A 17,414-nucleotide genomic window follows, 5' to 3' on the forward strand; every position below is an offset into this window, starting at 1 on the left:
AGCAATATGCGGCCTACTTCGTTTATTTTTGCTGGTCTATTACCGGCTTTGGCCGGATTTATGGCCACTGCGATGGGTAGGGAAATGAGGATTCAAGGACGTCCTACATACGGGTCTGAAGTTTTCAACAGCGTTGGCGGTTTTGCAAGCGCGATCCCTGTCAGGAGGAACGTGAAAAGACAAGAATCCTCGGTTACTACTGTCGTGTCGACATCTCTCTCGACCTCGGATAGTAGCACGTCAACAATTTTGTCTACGTCTACGTCTACGGTTGAGAGTACAGACACAACCGCATCTATCACAGTATCAACATCACTCTCGACCTCGGGTAGTAGCACGTCAACTTTCTTATCTACTTCTACTCTGGAGCCAAGCACGGACACGACAGAGTCTGCTACAGTATCGACATCAGTGTCGACGTCCCTATCGACCTCGGATAGCAGCACGTCGACTATATTGTCCACGTCTACTTCAACTATAGAGTCAAGCACGGCTACGACAGATTCTGCTACAGTATCTATCACAGTATCGACGTCCCTCTCGACCTCGGACAGCAGCACGTCGACTATATTGTCCACATCTACTTCAACTATAGAGTCAAGCACGGCTACGACAGATTCTGCTACAGTATCGACGTCAGTGTCGACGTCCCTCTCGACCTCAGGTAGCAGCACGTCGACTATATTATCCACGTCTACTTCGACTCTGGAGTCAAGTACGGACACCACAGCGTCTATTACAGTATCGACGTCCCTCTCGACCTCAGATAGCAGCACGTCGACTATCTTGTCTACGTCTACGTCTACGGTCGAGAGCACGGATACGACAGCGTCTGCTACAGTATCGACGTCAGTATCGACGTCACTCTCGACCTCAGGTAGCAGCACGTCGACTATATTATCCACGTCTACTTCGACTCTGGAGTCAAGTACGGACACCACAGCGTCTATTACAGTATCGACGTCCCTCTCGACCTCAGATAGCAGCACATCTACTATCTTGTCTACGTCGACTTCAGAGTCAAGCACAGACACAACAGCATCTCTAACGGTGTCGACGTCTTTCTCGACCTCGGATAGTAGCACATCGACTATCTTGTCTACTTCGACTTCAGAGCCAAGCACATCGACTATCTTGTCTACTTCGACTTCAGAGTCAAGCACATCGACTATCTTGTCTACTTCGACTTCAGAGTCAAGCACGGACACAACAGCGTCTCTCACGGTGTCGACGTCTCTCTCGACCTCGGATAGTAGCACATCTACTATCTTGTCTACGTCGACTTCAGAGTCAAGCACAGACACAACAGCATCTCTAACGGTGTCGACGTCTTTCTCGACCTCGGATAGTAGTACATCGACTATATTGTCTACTTCCACTTCAGAGTCAAGCACAGATACAACAGCGTCTATTACAGTATCGACGTCCCTTTCGACCTCGGATAGCAGTACATCGACTATCTTGTCTACGTCTACGATTAGCGACTTATCAAGCTCAACCTCGGAGTTACCTACTACAACCACCGAGACGCCTACTTCGACATCCGAGTCATCATCATTAACCTCTGAGACATCTACCTCTTCTTTAGCTCCAGAGTCATCCACCACGACCACCGAATCTTCCACTTCTTCTATAGTCACAGAGTCGTCCTCGACCTCTGGCACTACCTCATCTGCCACTTCCGAATTGTCTACCTCTTCTACAGCTCCAGAGACGATTACTACCACAACCGAGTCCACCTCGACCTCTGAGTCTTCCACCTCATCTGTGGCGCCAGAGACAACCACAACGACCTCTGAATCGTCCGCCTCATCCACAGAATCATCCAGCTCTTCTGTAGCTCCGGAAACAACTGCCACAGTGACTACAGAGTCCAGCTCTACTTCTGATTTTACTTCAACTACTCAGTCTACCACAGATACCGAATCTTCCACATCGTCTGTAGCTCCAGAGTCATCCTCGACCTCTGAGTTGTCAAGCTCGACTACCGAACTATCTATTACCAGCACTGAAACATCTAGTTCATCTGTGGCTTCAGAGACAACTGCTACCACAACGAGCGAGCCCACGACGACGACGGAATCGTCCACTGAATCATCCACTGGATCATCCACTGAATCGTCGACTTCAATCACGGGATCATCGACAACTTCTGTGGCCTCAGATACAACTACTACCACAGCTGAGCCTACCTCAACTACCGAGTCGTTCACGGAATCGTCCACCTCTTCAGTGGCCCCCGAGACAACCACGACGACAACTGAATCATCTACTTCTGAGTCCACCTTTACTACCGAGTCGTCCACTGAATCGCCCACAGAATCTTCCACCTCTTCTGTAGCCCCCGAGACGACCATCACCACATCCGAAGCCACATCAACCACGGAATCGTCCACCTCTTCTGTGGCCCCTGAGACAACCACGACCACATCTGGATTCACGTCAACCATGGAAACGTCTACGAATTCTTCTACTGGATCTTCTACCTCCTCTGTGGCCCCCGAAACAACTGCCACCACATCCGAAGCAACCACATCCGAAGCAACATCAATCACGGAATCTTCCACCTCCTCTGTGGCCCCAGAGACAACTGCCACGACAACCATAGAATCGTCCACTGAATCTTCTACTGAAACTTCCACCTCCTCCGTGGCCCCCGAAACAACTGCCACCACATCTGAAGCCACTACATCCGAAGCCACAACCACCACGGAGTCGTCCACCTCTTCCGTAGCCCCCGAGACGACTACGACCACAACAGAATCTTCCACTGAATCTTCCACTGAATCTTCCACCTCTTCTGTGGCCCCAGAGACGACTTCCATGACGACGACAGAATCATCCACGGAATCATCCACGGAATCTTCTACCGAGTCGTCCACCTCTTCCGTGGCTCCAGAGACAACTGCCACGACCACCACTGAATCATCCACGGAATCTTCTACCGAGTCGTCCACCTCTTCCGTGGCTCCAGAGACAACTGCCACGACCACCACTGAATCATCCACGGAATCTTCTACCGAATCTTCCACCTCTTCCGTAGCCCCCGAAACGACTACGACCACAACAGAATCTTCTACCGAGTCGTCCACCTCTTCCGTGGCTCCGGAGACGACTGCCACGACCACCACTGAATCGTCCACCTCTTCCGTGGCCCCCGAGACCACCACAACCACAACGGAAGCCACCACATCTGAAGTCATATCGACCACAGAATCGTCCACGGAATCGTCCACGGAATCGTCCACTGAATTATCCACCTCTTCTGTGGCCCCAGAGACGACCACGACCACAACAGAATTGCCCACTGAATCATCCACCTCTTCCGTGGCTCCAGAGACAACCGCCACAACCACCACGGAGTCGTCCACATCTTCCGTGGCTCCAGAGACAACTGCCACAACCACCACGGAGTCGTCCACATCTTCTGTGGCTCCAGAGACAACTTCTACCTCGGAATGCCCCGTATCATCCTCGGCCTTGACCACCGTGGAAAGCTCTACCAACACTATGCTGCCAGTAACCACAGAGACACCGATCTACCCGACGATCACTTTCCCAGTATCCTCAGACACCCTGGAGCCAGCCACGACGGAGACACAGACCTACGAAGTCCCTACCTCAAGTAAGACCATGGAACCTGTTTCCCAAACTACTTCAAAGTATCCAATATCAAGTTCTACGAACACCGAGGCCCCTGTTACAAGGCCTACCACCATCACTTACCCTGCCTCTAAACCAACATATACTTCAACGTACACCTTTACTTCAGTCTACACATATTCCGGCGTCGTTACCACTGAAACCAAGACTGGTACCACCACATGGTGCCCTGGAGAATACCCCACTTCTGGGAACAAGCCTGGCCTATCCACGTATCCGACACAAAGAGACCCTAGTAGTACTCCTACATATACGTCGACTTATATTCAATCGACGACTTACACCATCACTTCATGCCACCCAACTGTCACAAAATGTGCACTTGGGCAGCTTACTAGTGAGATATACACCGTAACGACGACTTGGTGTCCTGGAGTGGAAGAGCCAACACAGGCTGTGGAGGTGTACCCCGCGTTGTCGACAGAGGATCCTGTGAAACACTACACCGATGGTCCATATTTAAGCCCTGTTGTTAACTACAATTTGCTGCCCCACACTACGTCAACGTACACCCAGAAAACGACTTATACTGTCACTTCTTGCCATCCAACGGTCACTAAATGTTACATTGGAAGTATTATCACAGACACGCACACCCTTACGTCAACTTACCCAGCTGAAGACGCTTCGGCCACCAGCATCTACTTTACGCAACCCGTCCTCTCAGACGCCTCTCCGACAACGACAGACCTGATCACCTTAGGTTCTCTCCCAACGGCCCATGGAGCTGCAAGTCAGGATCAAGGTCGCGGGACGTTTGCCTTCTCCGCGTCGACATTCAAAATCTCCACGCACTCCGGTGTTGCTGAATCTAGCGCAGCGGCATCTGGGCCGGCAGAAGAAAACCCTCAAGGAGGCGATCGACAAAGCCCCACGGTTACATCCAAGGCCGATCCCATTGAAGGCATTCAGACTGACGCCGCGTTGGGATTGCAGCCAACTTATGCTACTGCAGGATCATCCAGGATCCATGCTACTTGTATACTCGTTTGTCTAATTCCATTCCTTGGTAACATCCTTGGATAAGTGGCTGACCAAGCATGGGTATTGATGCGGAGTGTTCGCCACTGCCTATGCTTGTGAACAATGACTAGTCCGATTTTCGATTCTAGCTTGCATTATTAAAAGCTTATGTATCACTCACGCATGATATTAGATAACAGATAACAGATAATAGATTATTCACTTCACTGCTTCAAAATGTAAAATCTGTTATTATTTTCCAGCAGCACTCTAAAACCTATATGCCTAATGTCCTTAATAAACTCGAGATAATTTATAATGGTAGTATTTGCGGCTATCTGCAGCCTGATCATATTTAATATGAGGAAAGTTGCCACGAAAACCTAGAGCTGCCTTAAAATAATTGGCGAAAGACCTTGACCTGCCTCCGTACTGTGATTTCTGCAGCCCTGATGTGCAGATCACCTACGTTGCCCGACATCTATGTTTTATGGTTATTTAATGGCTAGCCGCGGGCATTTCATTATTTTCCTTGCATTTCTCTTACTACGACATAGGACAGGCCGAAAACCGATGGGATTGATGGGTACTGTGAAGTCAACGTGCGTGAACAAGACAGGAGTTGCGATATTAAACTAAAAGGCAAAATTACTGGCATCCTTCGGCGTCAGCCCGTCAGAAGAGCGGCGGCCAACTTTGACCTCGGAGTAAGAGATTATGCGTGGAAGTCTTGGCAAAATCATGTACGACAAAAGCCACGAGCAAGATTCCAAGGGCAGAGAACTAGGTAGGAACGGGAGCCTGACGTATCAATTCGGCAAAGCCGTTTCTCAGATATCCCAAGATGCCGATAGGGTCGATGCTACTTTCTCTGATGGCTACAGACGATGCTTTGATGCTGTAGTTGCCGCCTATGGACAGTCATCACGAACCAGAGTACTTGTATCTCACCAGGAGGCCAGCGATACAACGTACAAGACACTCGAGGTTGACGCTGCATACTATAGCATCCCGCGAACAGAGGGTGAGGGGATGTCGCAAAAGCATATAATGCAATAGGAAGAAGGCTGATTATGACGAGAACTTCTGACCACCTTGTGACGCAGGTTTTGTTGTTTTCAATGGGCAATGAGGAGACCCCGAAAGAATCGTACAAAGAGTCCATTGAAGAAGGAAAAAAAAAACACAAGTCTTTGCGGAAATGCACCGAGGCGCTGGCTGGCAAAGCGATAGGTTACTTGATGGAATGAAGACATGAGAAGACTTCTACGCTCACGAAGTCGTCCAGGTCAAGATGAAGCAGCCCTACAAAGGCTGCATTGTGCTTTTGGGAGACGCGGGCTACTGCCCAAGTCCTTTCACTGGTATGTGGACCACGGGTCGTCTGATCAGCGCATACGTGCCCGCAGGAGCACTGGCACGACATGGCAGCAATGTAGGCACTGCGCTCCAAAACTACCAAGCGCTCATGCCGACCCCAATCAACAAGTGCCAAAAGATGCCAGGCCTGATTCCTGGCGCCTTCTTTCCATCGTCACGTCTTGGTCTTTGGACCTTGCACAATGCCATGTGGGCCACATCCACAGTCCAGCAGATAGCACGACTGCCGTCGCCGGGACCTAAAAGTGGCAGGCAGCTACCTGAATATCCTGAGCTGAAGCTAGCGTCGTCATCCTAGGTGTAGTCCTCGGATTTTAACCGAAGGTAGCGCGTTTAGAGAATTCCCGCAGGTCTCTTTTCCGTGATGCTGGCGAGGTGAATATAACTCCGCCCTACAGAGAACGTTTACTTTTATACCAACTGCGAGATGGTGATTTGTGCGACTCGGCTGAGACAAGTACGTCGCATGGAACTTCTAGCACGAAGTTAGGATTATAAGGATTTTGGTATGAATTATATACGCTACTGATGCTCTGAGACTATCCTTGGAGGCCCAACCCGGTCTATCGTCAATCCATCCCAGATCCTATCAGGTACCAATATGCCGGACGGCGTAAGTTCTTCTCGCTGGATATCGGATGAGAGCCACCCTTCAGTTCGGCCCTCCAGGGAATTCAGTGAACGATTCATATTGGATCCGTGTTTAGAGGCATCAGCGGATGCAACTGTGAGAGGTCTCCCAGTCAACATGGCCATCTCGACATCAACGTCCGACATATCATCGTATGTTGTCCCACGGCGCGTAATGACTGAGTCGCCCCATGTACTACTGACCCCTTTGTGAGATCTTTCAAGTCTACCCAGTTTCCATAGGGCCCGTTTCTCAGGGTGTGGCATATTGCAATCGGCTTTGGCCGACCGGAGTCTCTGCAACAGGAGGTTGATCGGTGGGAGACAGGCGCACATTAGGCCAATGGTGAGTTCAGCAGTACTGTGAACCATCGCATTAGCAAAGATTGAAACCTGTGAAATCTCAGATGTCCAATACTCACATGGTCAGATCCAGTACCACCATATCCGAGGTGGCATCATCGGAACGTGCGTATAGAACAACTTTCCACAGTTGAAAGCAATTTATAGCAGTGGCGATGCCACCTGCGCCAAGTAGTACTGCGATCTTGATCTTTTTTCGAATTGGAACGTTCATAGACCATGTGACGACTATAGGAATGACCAAAATCAAGATGTCGGTGATGATTGAAAGACTTCTGTCAGCCACGAAGAGATGGCGATGGTCCAAGCAGCGAGCATTGTGCACAGATGAGTCCCAAAAGCCTCGAATCGGAGTGCAAATTGCGGTTTTCATGACCTGAATTGGCAAGAAGCAGATCAATAGCACCCATATGTAAATGTATATAGCCCTGGATATCTGTTCCCTGACAGAGAATACTCGAGCGATTATGAGCAGCAGGGTAACTTTGGTGAAGTAAGACGCCGGACCAAATATTAGACTGCGAATGTAGAGCCACTGTATTACACAACACATTAGCATATATCGCGCGTGGACTGGACCTCTCTCTCCCTATCTCACTTTTCGTAACGTAGTGAATTCCTCCTTTGTAATTTCCCAGATATGGTGGCCGTCGCCATAGTGCGTCACTGACCTTTGTCAGCATGTAAATTACCAGCTCGAGACCTGAAGTGACTTACTCATAAGGACTGTCGAAATGAAGGCAATGAGTGATGCCTTACTACATTAGCGGGGGTGTTCACCCGCTACCGGGGTTCTTTCACATACCCATGCGATCATAAATGTCCCTGGAGAAGGCGGTCAGCCCTTCACTCTGCAGCGTTCAAGACAGTGTTCTCGCTTACAGTCCTCCGCCATCATTCGCGGCGAGATAAATATCTTGACATAGCAACGCAGTATGAAGAAGACAGTGGCCAAAGACGCGAAGGTAAGGAGACCGGCGCGATCTGCCAAAAATCCGGCATCGGCGGGATTATCGAAATCCGGTACCACTCCAGGGGGCGGCGGAGCGGCCCCCAAAGGCTCCGCGGAGTCAGTCATCATCCCAGCCGTCCAGTGACGGCGGCGTCGATGGCAAGATAGAGACTCAGTCCATCTTTGAAACGAGGATATATAAAACAAAGTCAGGATCTCAAGGCTGCTGCTTAGCGAAGGAATGGAGTCGTTTTACGTTTCCGCTCCCAGGGTCCAGCAGCGAGGGAGAGAGACCCTTCTAGCCCGGCACTACGAATTGCCCGAAGCCCCAGCTAGCTGTAAGGCGAAAGCATAAATACCAATGGTGATAACAAAGCAATGGTAATGTTTGCCACGGAAATGGCAGATTATCGTCCAGTGAAATGGGCCCCTGGCGCTCGGGACTCGGCGAGCGGATGCAGCGCGTGTCAGGTATGGGGCCACAACGAGTCAGTCCCTCGGCAAGCTGGGGATAGAGTTTAGGTAGCTTGCACCATCATTGGCAGAGACCAGCTGCATCCGCAAGGAAGGCAGCTGCTAACGATCCGCCTCACACACAAGGCGCGCCTTTAGGCTCCGGACTAGGCACGGCTACATCAATGCAGGATCTATGCCTTACTGAACACGCCAGTGTGGGAATCCAGACCAGATTACGTCAAATGATAATGGCCAAGCTTGGGGCCTGAAAGGTCCACGATCCTACATCCGCACCTCCTTCGCAATATTTGAGAAGTCCAGACTCACGTGCACGTGTTCTTCGAACTAGGACAGCTACAACGTTTCCAGGGTCATATTCCGGGGCTCTGTTCCCAAAGACAACGACTGAACTCTCTCGGCTAGTTTGATATTGCACACACGACCTTGCGACTATTCAATACAAAGATGACCGAAGCTGAGAACCTCTCACGGCCTCGAAGCCTCTTGGAGGTTATGTGGGAAGTCCAGCAGCAACCCCCGTCTAAAGCCTTGCGTAACTGAGCACACAGGTAGCTAGACATGCGTCTGCCGCAAAAGGCATCTCAGTTTACTTCTACGGTTTCTGGAGATCAACATACAGTGGCTTGCGTGGGCCTCCGCCTATGTGAGCATGTCGAATCATATTTGTCAGCCGTCTTCTGACCTCTTATTCACGCTGGCCAATCAGCTGGTCAAGGCGGCTACATGGCTGAAGAAAGACGGCAGGCTAGATCGTAGCTAAAAGTCCTTGGAATGTGCGGACCGTATTGTCCGGTCCCAACTAGCGTTCAAATGCGATCCGGCTTCCGAAGGATTGATCCCTCCCTTCAAAGTATAAGATAGTTACTAGCACACAACCTTCGCCACCCGCCAAAGTTGCATCCTGAGGCATTCATGTGATTCTTTGAGTCGACTGTGTTAACTATTCGCTCTTGCACGCGCTTGATTTTGGTGCACCTCCAGCGCTATGATCGGCCGTTTTGCCAGCCAAAGACGCTACTTAACGCCATTGGGGAGCTGGTGTGTGCATCAAGGGGTCCATCGAGTTGGTGCTTCAAACCAGGCACCCACCCCCGTCGTTTAGTTACAAGTAACCTAGGCAAAGGACTGTCAAAGTAGTGTATACACCGTAGTCCCCGGGGCAGCCTACCGATTTGACGAATTGCTTTCTAGGAGCTGGGTAGAAGGCCTCGAATCTGGGCTATAACAGTCATCAGACCCGCAAATAGTCGATTGAGTCTGTTTTGAAATAAGTAACTGGAATCTAATGTTGGTGTGAACTAGTAGGTCCGCATAATTAGGCGAGATATGGGGACTTATAGGCAGTGAAATACCAAAGCGGGACGTGGATTGATGGCCCATTCCCTGTCCAAGCATCTCGAGTCTTAGAAGATTCACGGTAGGAAGTTGGCCTACCGTATTTAAACAACCATCATCGGTAGATCAGAAAATCCTTCGCGGGCCGTGTGTCTGTTTCTCTTGGCTTGACATAACCGAAGACACACGCGAGATCCGAATTGCTGGCCCTTGGAGAAGAATGGAGCAATTACGTTCACGCTCTATATTTCCTGTCCCCATCGGTAATTGACTTTCGCCGAGTTTGCAGGGTTGCTCTTCCTCGTCACCGAGTATCTAGCTTCTTCAGTCGGCATCATAGCTATCAGAGACAAGGGCGACTCCTGACGTTTCAATCTAGCCTGGTTTGTAGCGGGGGCAGGACACGAGGTTGCACATTTTGCACGAAAATAGATACTGCGGAAATTGTAGGTGTGCCTTGGAAAGTTAAGTTCGCGATGGAGGCTGGAAGAGATCACGCCAGTGCATCTGCGCCTTGATAAGAAGCTCTTTGCATACATGTGGTCCGAGGCTTCCGAGAGGCAATGCTTCAATGCTACCTACCCAAGGCGTGTTTGAATAGAGTAAGTTGCCCTGTCTGAGCTGAAGCGTGGCGATGTATCATTCATCTTCATCGGGTGCAGAGGAGCCAAAGGGCATTCATCCGAACCCAAGCGAACCAATGGACGAGGAAGAGTATTATTACTATGGCCTACCTCCAAGACGCTCGTGCGCTGTCCTAGTAAGCAACCAAGGCTCTGCTTCTCCGTGGGCCAACTGCAATGCAACACTCGACCATCGAAAGTCTTGGGTTGTAGCTACGCAAGTGGAGATATGCATGCCACCCCACAGGTTGTATTGAGTATCTACGTGCAAAGTCCATGATGATCCAGACTGTCGGGTTTCCATTAGTCTCTTTGGTCGTAGATCCGGGGTTCGAACAGAGATCGAGACCTGTCGGTCTGTCGCGGGGTCTGCAGTGCCTATGTAAGATCAACGGCCTAAGTATCGATGTCGGGTTCCGTCTGAAACGTGAGCACTGGTTGCTAAGCTGGCTACAGCCTAACTAAGGGCGTCAGCGTTCAAGGCTCCATTACTCCAATATATCAAACAATGCCTCCGGATCCCAGACATCTGGAAACCATTGGGCAAATGTCCTGTTTCCGCGCAGGGAACTGCCACTCACACAATTCGCAAGCAAATAGCTATGTACGTAGCAGCCACCAGCCCACCGTCGCATGTAGGTGTCACCTCGGTCTATGTCGTCTTTGAGAAGCAAGTTGGACAATGTGAAACAGATCCCGCGGCGCAAACGATGCAGTGTTGAGAGGCGCGGGTACTGGAGGACGTCGGTCGTATGTTGGTCCTACCAATAGGGTCCCGAAGCGGTCGTTGCAATCCCTCATTACCCGGAGCATCTCGCGCCGATCGAGCTGCCAGAAATCCCTGGTGGCAACCAGCCCTAAAAGGACCCTGCTGGGATGGGTCTTCTCCATGTCGCTGATGCACCCATCCCCGGCAAAGCTGCAAGTTTCTGTCTGTTCAACAGTCATAGCTGGTTCAAATATGACCCGCAGACGTACGCTCATAACTACTACGTATCTCTGGCCCTCCATATGAACCAACCTGGAATTTTTGAATGCTGCATCCCCGGAGGAGGCTAGGCTAGGCCCCGTGGAGCACTACCGCTTGCCTGCCGGTCGCCAAGGGAAACCTATCACCTAGCAAGGCCATTTACTATGTACACAGCAGCAAGCCACCGAGCTGTAATCTCGATGCGAGCCGAGGCGGGTCCGGCAGTCACATCGTCGTCCAGCTTTCTGACTCCACTTCCCGTTCCCGAGTCTGCCATCCCCCGAATATGCGCGCCAATGGCAGCATCCCGTGGCCCCAGGTCTACCCCGCATATCTCCAAGAGCCAGCAGCCACTTGCAAGGAGAGGCTCTGGTGCGCTTGGCCTTGGAACGTCAGGCTGCCTCGTTGCCATTCCACAGGTTTTCGAGACACGGTCACTAACCAACTATGAGCTGACTGGTGGTGGCCCGGGTGCTCACGGCGCCTTGGTTGCGCGGGCATTGAGCAGGAGCCGGCCCAGCAGGCGTGAGAGAGACAGAAAAATGGAGGTGGATGGGGAAATGGTTGGGGAAGCCGGGGGGCTGCAGTGCATTCCAGGTTGGCGAGGTGCCTACCTATACCTATCCCGCCATGATCTGACCAGAGTCTGCCCATCTCCAGTCGACAAACACGGGCCTGCCAGGACCATCGCCAGGATCTCCAACCCCACAAACCACAAACCACAAACCACAAGCCATACCGTCACCGACTCCCACTTGGACCGCTTCCACGCAAGCTTTGCGCCGCCAGCCAACCACGGGTGCGGATACATGGCCAAGTGCCCAGGGTCGGCTCCATGCGGCCCCGAACGTCTGAGGTAAGAATGGCTACCAGACCTTACCCAAGTCCCGAAGCCAGTCAGGCCTGGTGAATTGTCACAGTGTCCAAGGTTCTGATTCGTGGGAATCAATCTCAGACAAAGCATGTGCTTCCCGTCGCAGTGCAGCTCCCAGCCCTCCTTGCCGAACACAACACGACGTCCGTAGCTGTCGCTCCCGTAGCGGTGGGCCTCGTGTCTGTGCTACTGTGTAAATACAAGAGGGCTCGCTATCCCCTCTGGGGAGGCTCGCTGACTTCTAGGGGTTGTTTTTGCGGTCACCACTGACCAAGATTGGACCACCGAGACCAACCGCGAGCCTGAGATTCGTATCAGCAGACCATCGTCATGGGGCTTCCATCTTTCCCCAAGATCTATAATGTGCACTTCGTGGCCATCATCGCCACGCTAGGCGGTGCGCTGTAAGTCACAGTCGGGCGTCGTGACCACCTTGTCTAGTCTAGTTCCCGTGCTAAAGCCATGTTGATAGCTTTGGGTTCGATATCTCGTCCATGTCGGCAATTGTCGTCACCGAACAGTACAACGAATTCTTTCACCACCCGGCCGGCGCCCTCCAGGGGGCCATTGGCTCTGCCCTTGCTGCTGGGTCCGTTGCGGGCTCGGCCATCGCCGGCCCCATCTCCGACAAGATCGGCCGCCGCGACTCCATATTCTTTGCATGCTTCTTCTGGCTCGTCGGGACCGCTGTCCAGGTTGCGGCTAAGGACACAAGCACCCTGATCGCTGGCCGCGTCCTCAACGGCGTTACGGTAGGTATTACCTCTTCCCAGGTGCCCGTGTATCTGGCCGAGATCGCCAAGGCCGAGAAGAGAGGATCGATCGTTATTATCCAACAGCTGGCCGTCGAATTTGGTATTCTCATCATGTACTTCATTGGATACGGCTGTAGCTTCATGCCAGGTGCCGCTTCGTTCCGGACAGCTTGGGGCACGCAGTTCATCCCCTGTTTCTTCCTGATGCTGGGTCTGCCCTTCTTACCTCGCTCGCCCCGTTGGCTTGCCAAAGTTGGCCGCGACAAGGAGGCCGTTGAGGTCCTCGCTCGAATCCAGGCCAACGGAAATATCAGCGACCCCCTCGTTCTTGCCGAGTGGGATGAAATCTCCGTCACTCTCCAGGCTGAGCGGGAAGCCGGACGGGGATGGAGGAAGTTTGTCAAGAACGGCATGTGGAAGCGCACCATGGCTGGCATGTCGGTTCAAGCATGGCAGGTAAGCTGCACTCCGAACTCTGCGAAATCTTGCCGAGCGACATGGTGCTGACATTTTCGTCCCGTTCACAGCAACTCGCTGGTGCGAACGTCATGGTCTATTACCTCACGTACATCGCGCAGATGGCTGGTCTGAGCGGTAATGTCGGCATGGTCACTTCAGGCATTCAGTATGCCGTTTTCATCATCTTCACCGGTGTCATGTGGCTCTTCATCGACAAGACCGGTCGACGAACCCTCCTGGTCCTCGGCGCTCTGGGCATGGGCTTCTGCCACTTTGTGATTGGCGGTGTGATGGCCCACAACCACTACGATGTCCCCGAGGGCGTTGGTGGTAACCCCAACATCATCTTCGCCGTCAACTCCGGCGCGCCTGCCAACACTGTCATCGTCTTCTCGTACTTGCTGATCGTCGTCTACGCGCTGACGCTGGCACCCGTCTGCTGGATCTACGCAGCTGAGGTCTGGTCTCTCGGAACCCGTGCCACGGGCATGTCCCTGGCCGCCCTTTCCAACTGGGTTTTCAATTTTGCCCTTGGAATGTTCACGCCACCGGGTTTCATCAACATCAAGTACAACCTGTTCATCGTCTTTGGTGTGCTCTGTATGGTTGGCGCCGTGTGGTTCTTCGTCTTCTACCCCGAGACCTGCGGCAAGACTCTTGAGGAGGTGGAGATTCTGTTCGGGAAGGACGGTCCTAAGCCCTGGAAGACCCGCAAGGGCGAGTCCAGACTCGTCGCTGAGCTCCAGGCCGTCCTCGAGAAGCAGCGGGGCGGAGACCATGAGCCCGTTACTGAGACGACTGAGAAGGTCTAAAAGCACTCGTTAAAGTGACAGACGACGCGATGCATTTATCTTGGTGGAATAAGTTGAAACATACCCCCGGACGAAACTTTTGCTTGCTGCGGCGGTACTGTATGCAACCTAGATGTAGATGTTGCCTGACACTCAATGATCCAATCGCCCAAAGCCTTGTACAAAAGACAACCCCCATAAGCAGAGAGCAAGTCTATCTACAACGCAGACTCAATTTGAATCCACCAAGAACCAAGGTCCACTTGCTAGAAGTCACGTAGCCGTTGAATTTGCGCGGAGTCCATTTCGCGCAACGCTACTTCTTATACCATGCGCAATACTCAACCTCGTGCCTATTCACACTGCTTGAAATGTTGATTAGATACTGGCGCGAATTATATCAGCGAGATGTAATGAAAGGGGAGCTGTTGATTTGTATGATGCATTCATGAATCCTCCATCAAAGCAGGAGCCGAACAGCTGATAAGTAATGCCAACGACAATAAATTAGAGTTCCGTTGGAGTTATGGAAGACAATCCGAGATCTATTGATTGAAATCATAAGATTCACTTATGATTTTAGAGACAAAGTCCGCCCACGGAGTTGCCTATGGTCCGTGTGAAGGGGGAAAACACCAAGCTTGACACGTGCTGACGCATTAGGCTATGATAGGGGTTGAAGCATTGGTGTGCGAGAAAACGGTGGCTATTATTGACAGCAACCACTGCTCGGAATTTAATGCCTCGGATTAATGTCTATGTAGGACTGGCATGAAATCCCATGAGTGAAAAAGGTAACATGGAAGCCGGCCGGCTTTGTTCAGACAGAGTCATAGCTTGGGACAAATCACAGTAATCATTAATTTTTTATTTCTTTTTGGTCAAGGCCCAGTCCGGCGATTGTCCTCTGCATCGTGAATCGAGGTCTCACATCACCGAAGTAGCGGGTTGCCGTACGACAGGTACCGCCAACAATCGCGATATTCCAGTCTCCCACGCGGATTGTCCTGGTTTCCGTCCCAGCACCATAAGTCGTCTGGGTTTAATATCCAATCCTCCTCTTTCTTCTCATTAACCCCTCCCATTTCGACCTACCACAATACACCTGCTCACCACATCATCCCTCGGGGCTCTGTAATTCTGTTTCATCACCGAGTTGTTCATTGCCACCTCGCGTCATCACCAACACTTCCCCTCACAGAGTACCATCATCTACAAGACGGTGCTATCAATCGCCATGTCTGCTGAGGGCAAGAAGGCTACCAAGGCCGCTCCCAAGGTCAGCAAGCTGACTGAGCGCGACCAGGAGCTCATGGTCATCGCCTGGCAGTGCCTGGAAAACCCCACGGTAAGTCCTGACCTCGCGTCCGGTCCAGTATTTATTGTATTCCTACATTTCCTGCCTTCCACCAACGGCTGGGGCCCAGGCACGGAGATGTAACGGTTCGACGGAGACTTCTCATTAGCCCTGGTTCCGGCCTGGCGACATGGTCAGCGCTCAGTATTTCATTGACCGGCGTCGCCAGTCATATTGAACCACCGGGTGATGTTTGATCAGTTGCTAGAACGGAGCACCGGGCCATTGTCAGTGTAGAACGACAAGCCTGACTTGTGGAGGCAACTGGTTTTGCAAGCCCCCCCGAGGACCTCATCCCATCTCATCTCTCAGCCGGCGGCGTTGAGATCCGATAGTTTCTTTGGCCTCATGTTCCCAGCTTTCTGACTACAGGCTAATGCGCATCATTCAGATCAACATGCAGAAGTTCACGGGCGCCGCCAACTACGGCAGCCAGGACTCGGCTCGCGTCTCGTGGCGTGCATGCAAGAAGCGCCTGCTCGAGGCCTTCCCCGACATCAACATCGCCGACGGTGCCATCTCGACCCCCGGCCCGAAGGCGCCCAAGAAGGCTGCTGGAAGCGGCAGCGGCAAGCGCAAGAAGGCAGCCAGTGACGATGCGGCCGGCAATGCTGACGCTGGTGCCGACGAGCTCGGCGACGGCAGTCCTGCCCCCAAGAAGCGCCGAGCTACCCCCAAGAAGGCGAAGGCCAAGAGTCAGGAGACTGTCAGTGAGGCTTCCGAGGAGGAGCATGTCAAGGAGGAGGCGGACAAGGGCGAGGAGACTGCTACTGCCGCCGCCGACGATGGCGAGGCCTAAAGGCAAAAGGCCGATCCGCCGTTCTCCCAACCACTATTCTCGAGTGACGCCGGAGAATGTAAGCTTGGGGTTTTTGGGAATGTTGTGAGACTTCCAAGGCAGAAGGGTTCTCTGGCGTGCTTCGCAGCCATGGTTTGGTTCACTTCACTGCGGACAAGGAAGGCGATTTCGTGAGGCATGACTAGGATTGTGGTTACTTTGATAGTCTCAATGACAGAGGCTGTCTGACCCGGCATTCGATCTTCCTCCGTGCTCGATCCAGGCATTGATGCACACCCTGCGTGAGTAGACTAGAACCCGTTGCACTCGTGTTGTAGTCTTCTCGTCCTCGTGCCCGCGAAAGCTTCGAGCTGTCGTCGGACCCGAGTTGCGTGCAGCGTCGAGGTGGAGAGAATACCCGGAAGGCCGTTGCTCGACGGTCGCGTCGGGTCGACCTTGGCGGGCTTGGCGGGCTTCGCGCCCCCGCGAGCTCCAGTCTTCCAGTCTTCCAGCCTTCCGCCAGCTTGTGGGCTGGTGGGTCGGAGCGTCCGTCGGCTTCACAAACCACCTGCATGGCCCAGGCACAGTACCTGAGCGCCATCGGGTCTGGCGTCACAACCTGGAACCGTCTGTCTGAACCCGCGCGAAACACACGCCTCCAAACCTCGAAGGTGGACCACAACCGTCAAAGCAAAAGCGCCTACCGAAACTAGGCATCTTCCGACCTAGGGCGTTTCCTGGTTGCAGAACACCGGCCCCCGAATTGTTGGCGGCTGAGTAACAGCCATGGATTAATGACATCACCATGCCGTGTTCCAGGTTGGGAGTTGGGAGCTCCCCCTTGGCCGGCTCCAGCGTGACGACGTACCAGCGAGCCTCAACGCGAGCCCCGAGATAACGGAGCTCTCGGAGCACAGGAGATGCATACTTGTATTCTGGCCCAGCGCCGTGTCCAGCAGCTCGACTTTTCCCCGTGCAACCTCGTTCAATTGCTTTTCGACCTTCGGCCCCTCGGTGCACAGTCTGGCAGCTCGTAGAACATCT

At 52.5% G+C, this 17,414-nt stretch overlaps 5 protein-coding genes across 5 annotated transcripts; 3 read left to right on the plus strand and 2 right to left on the minus strand.

Annotated features, from left to right (window-relative positions):
• Positions 1-92: 92 nt before the first annotated feature.
• On the minus strand, positions 93-3,719 carry JN550_012432 (uncharacterized protein; the record flags this gene model as incomplete). Its single annotated transcript, XM_049310906.1, has 3 exons — positions 93-1,877; positions 1,923-3,539; positions 3,621-3,719. The coding sequence occupies 3 exons, from the start codon at positions 3,717-3,719 to the stop codon at positions 93-95; spliced, it is 3,501 nt and encodes a 1,166-aa protein (XP_049165572.1).
• Positions 3,720-5,367: 1,648 nt separating this feature from the next.
• Positions 5,368-6,304, plus strand: JN550_012433 (uncharacterized protein; the record flags this gene model as incomplete). Its single annotated transcript, XM_049310907.1, has 2 exons — positions 5,368-5,650; positions 5,889-6,304. The coding sequence occupies 2 exons, from the start codon at positions 5,368-5,370 to the stop codon at positions 6,302-6,304; spliced, it is 699 nt and encodes a 232-aa protein (XP_049165573.1).
• Positions 6,305-6,528: 224 nt separating this feature from the next.
• On the minus strand, positions 6,529-8,077 carry JN550_012434 (uncharacterized protein; the record flags this gene model as incomplete). Its single annotated transcript, XM_049310910.1, has 6 exons — positions 6,529-6,997; positions 7,059-7,534; positions 7,598-7,665; positions 7,717-7,753; positions 7,805-7,824; positions 7,882-8,077. The coding sequence occupies 6 exons, from the start codon at positions 8,075-8,077 to the stop codon at positions 6,529-6,531; spliced, it is 1,266 nt and encodes a 421-aa protein (XP_049165574.1).
• A 4,483-nt stretch (positions 8,078-12,560) lies between these two features.
• On the plus strand, positions 12,561-14,256 carry JN550_012435 (uncharacterized protein; the record flags this gene model as incomplete). Its single annotated transcript, XM_049310911.1, has 3 exons — positions 12,561-12,634; positions 12,703-13,441; positions 13,513-14,256. 3 exons carry the CDS (start codon positions 12,561-12,563, stop codon positions 14,254-14,256), a joined length of 1,557 nt encoding a protein of 518 aa, XP_049165575.1.
• A 1,216-nt stretch (positions 14,257-15,472) lies between these two features.
• On the plus strand, positions 15,473-16,391 carry JN550_012436 (uncharacterized protein; the record flags this gene model as incomplete). Its single annotated transcript, XM_049310912.1, has 2 exons — positions 15,473-15,583; positions 15,984-16,391. The coding sequence occupies 2 exons, from the start codon at positions 15,473-15,475 to the stop codon at positions 16,389-16,391; spliced, it is 519 nt and encodes a 172-aa protein (XP_049165576.1).
• Positions 16,392-17,414: the final 1,023 nt, after the last annotated feature.

This window comes from Neoarthrinium moseri, assembly GCF_022829205.1.
Source record: "Neoarthrinium moseri strain CBS 164.80 chromosome Unknown scaffold86_Wmoseri_CBS_16480, whole genome shotgun sequence".
NCBI lineage: Eukaryota > Fungi > Ascomycota > Sordariomycetes > Amphisphaeriales > Apiosporaceae > Neoarthrinium > Neoarthrinium moseri.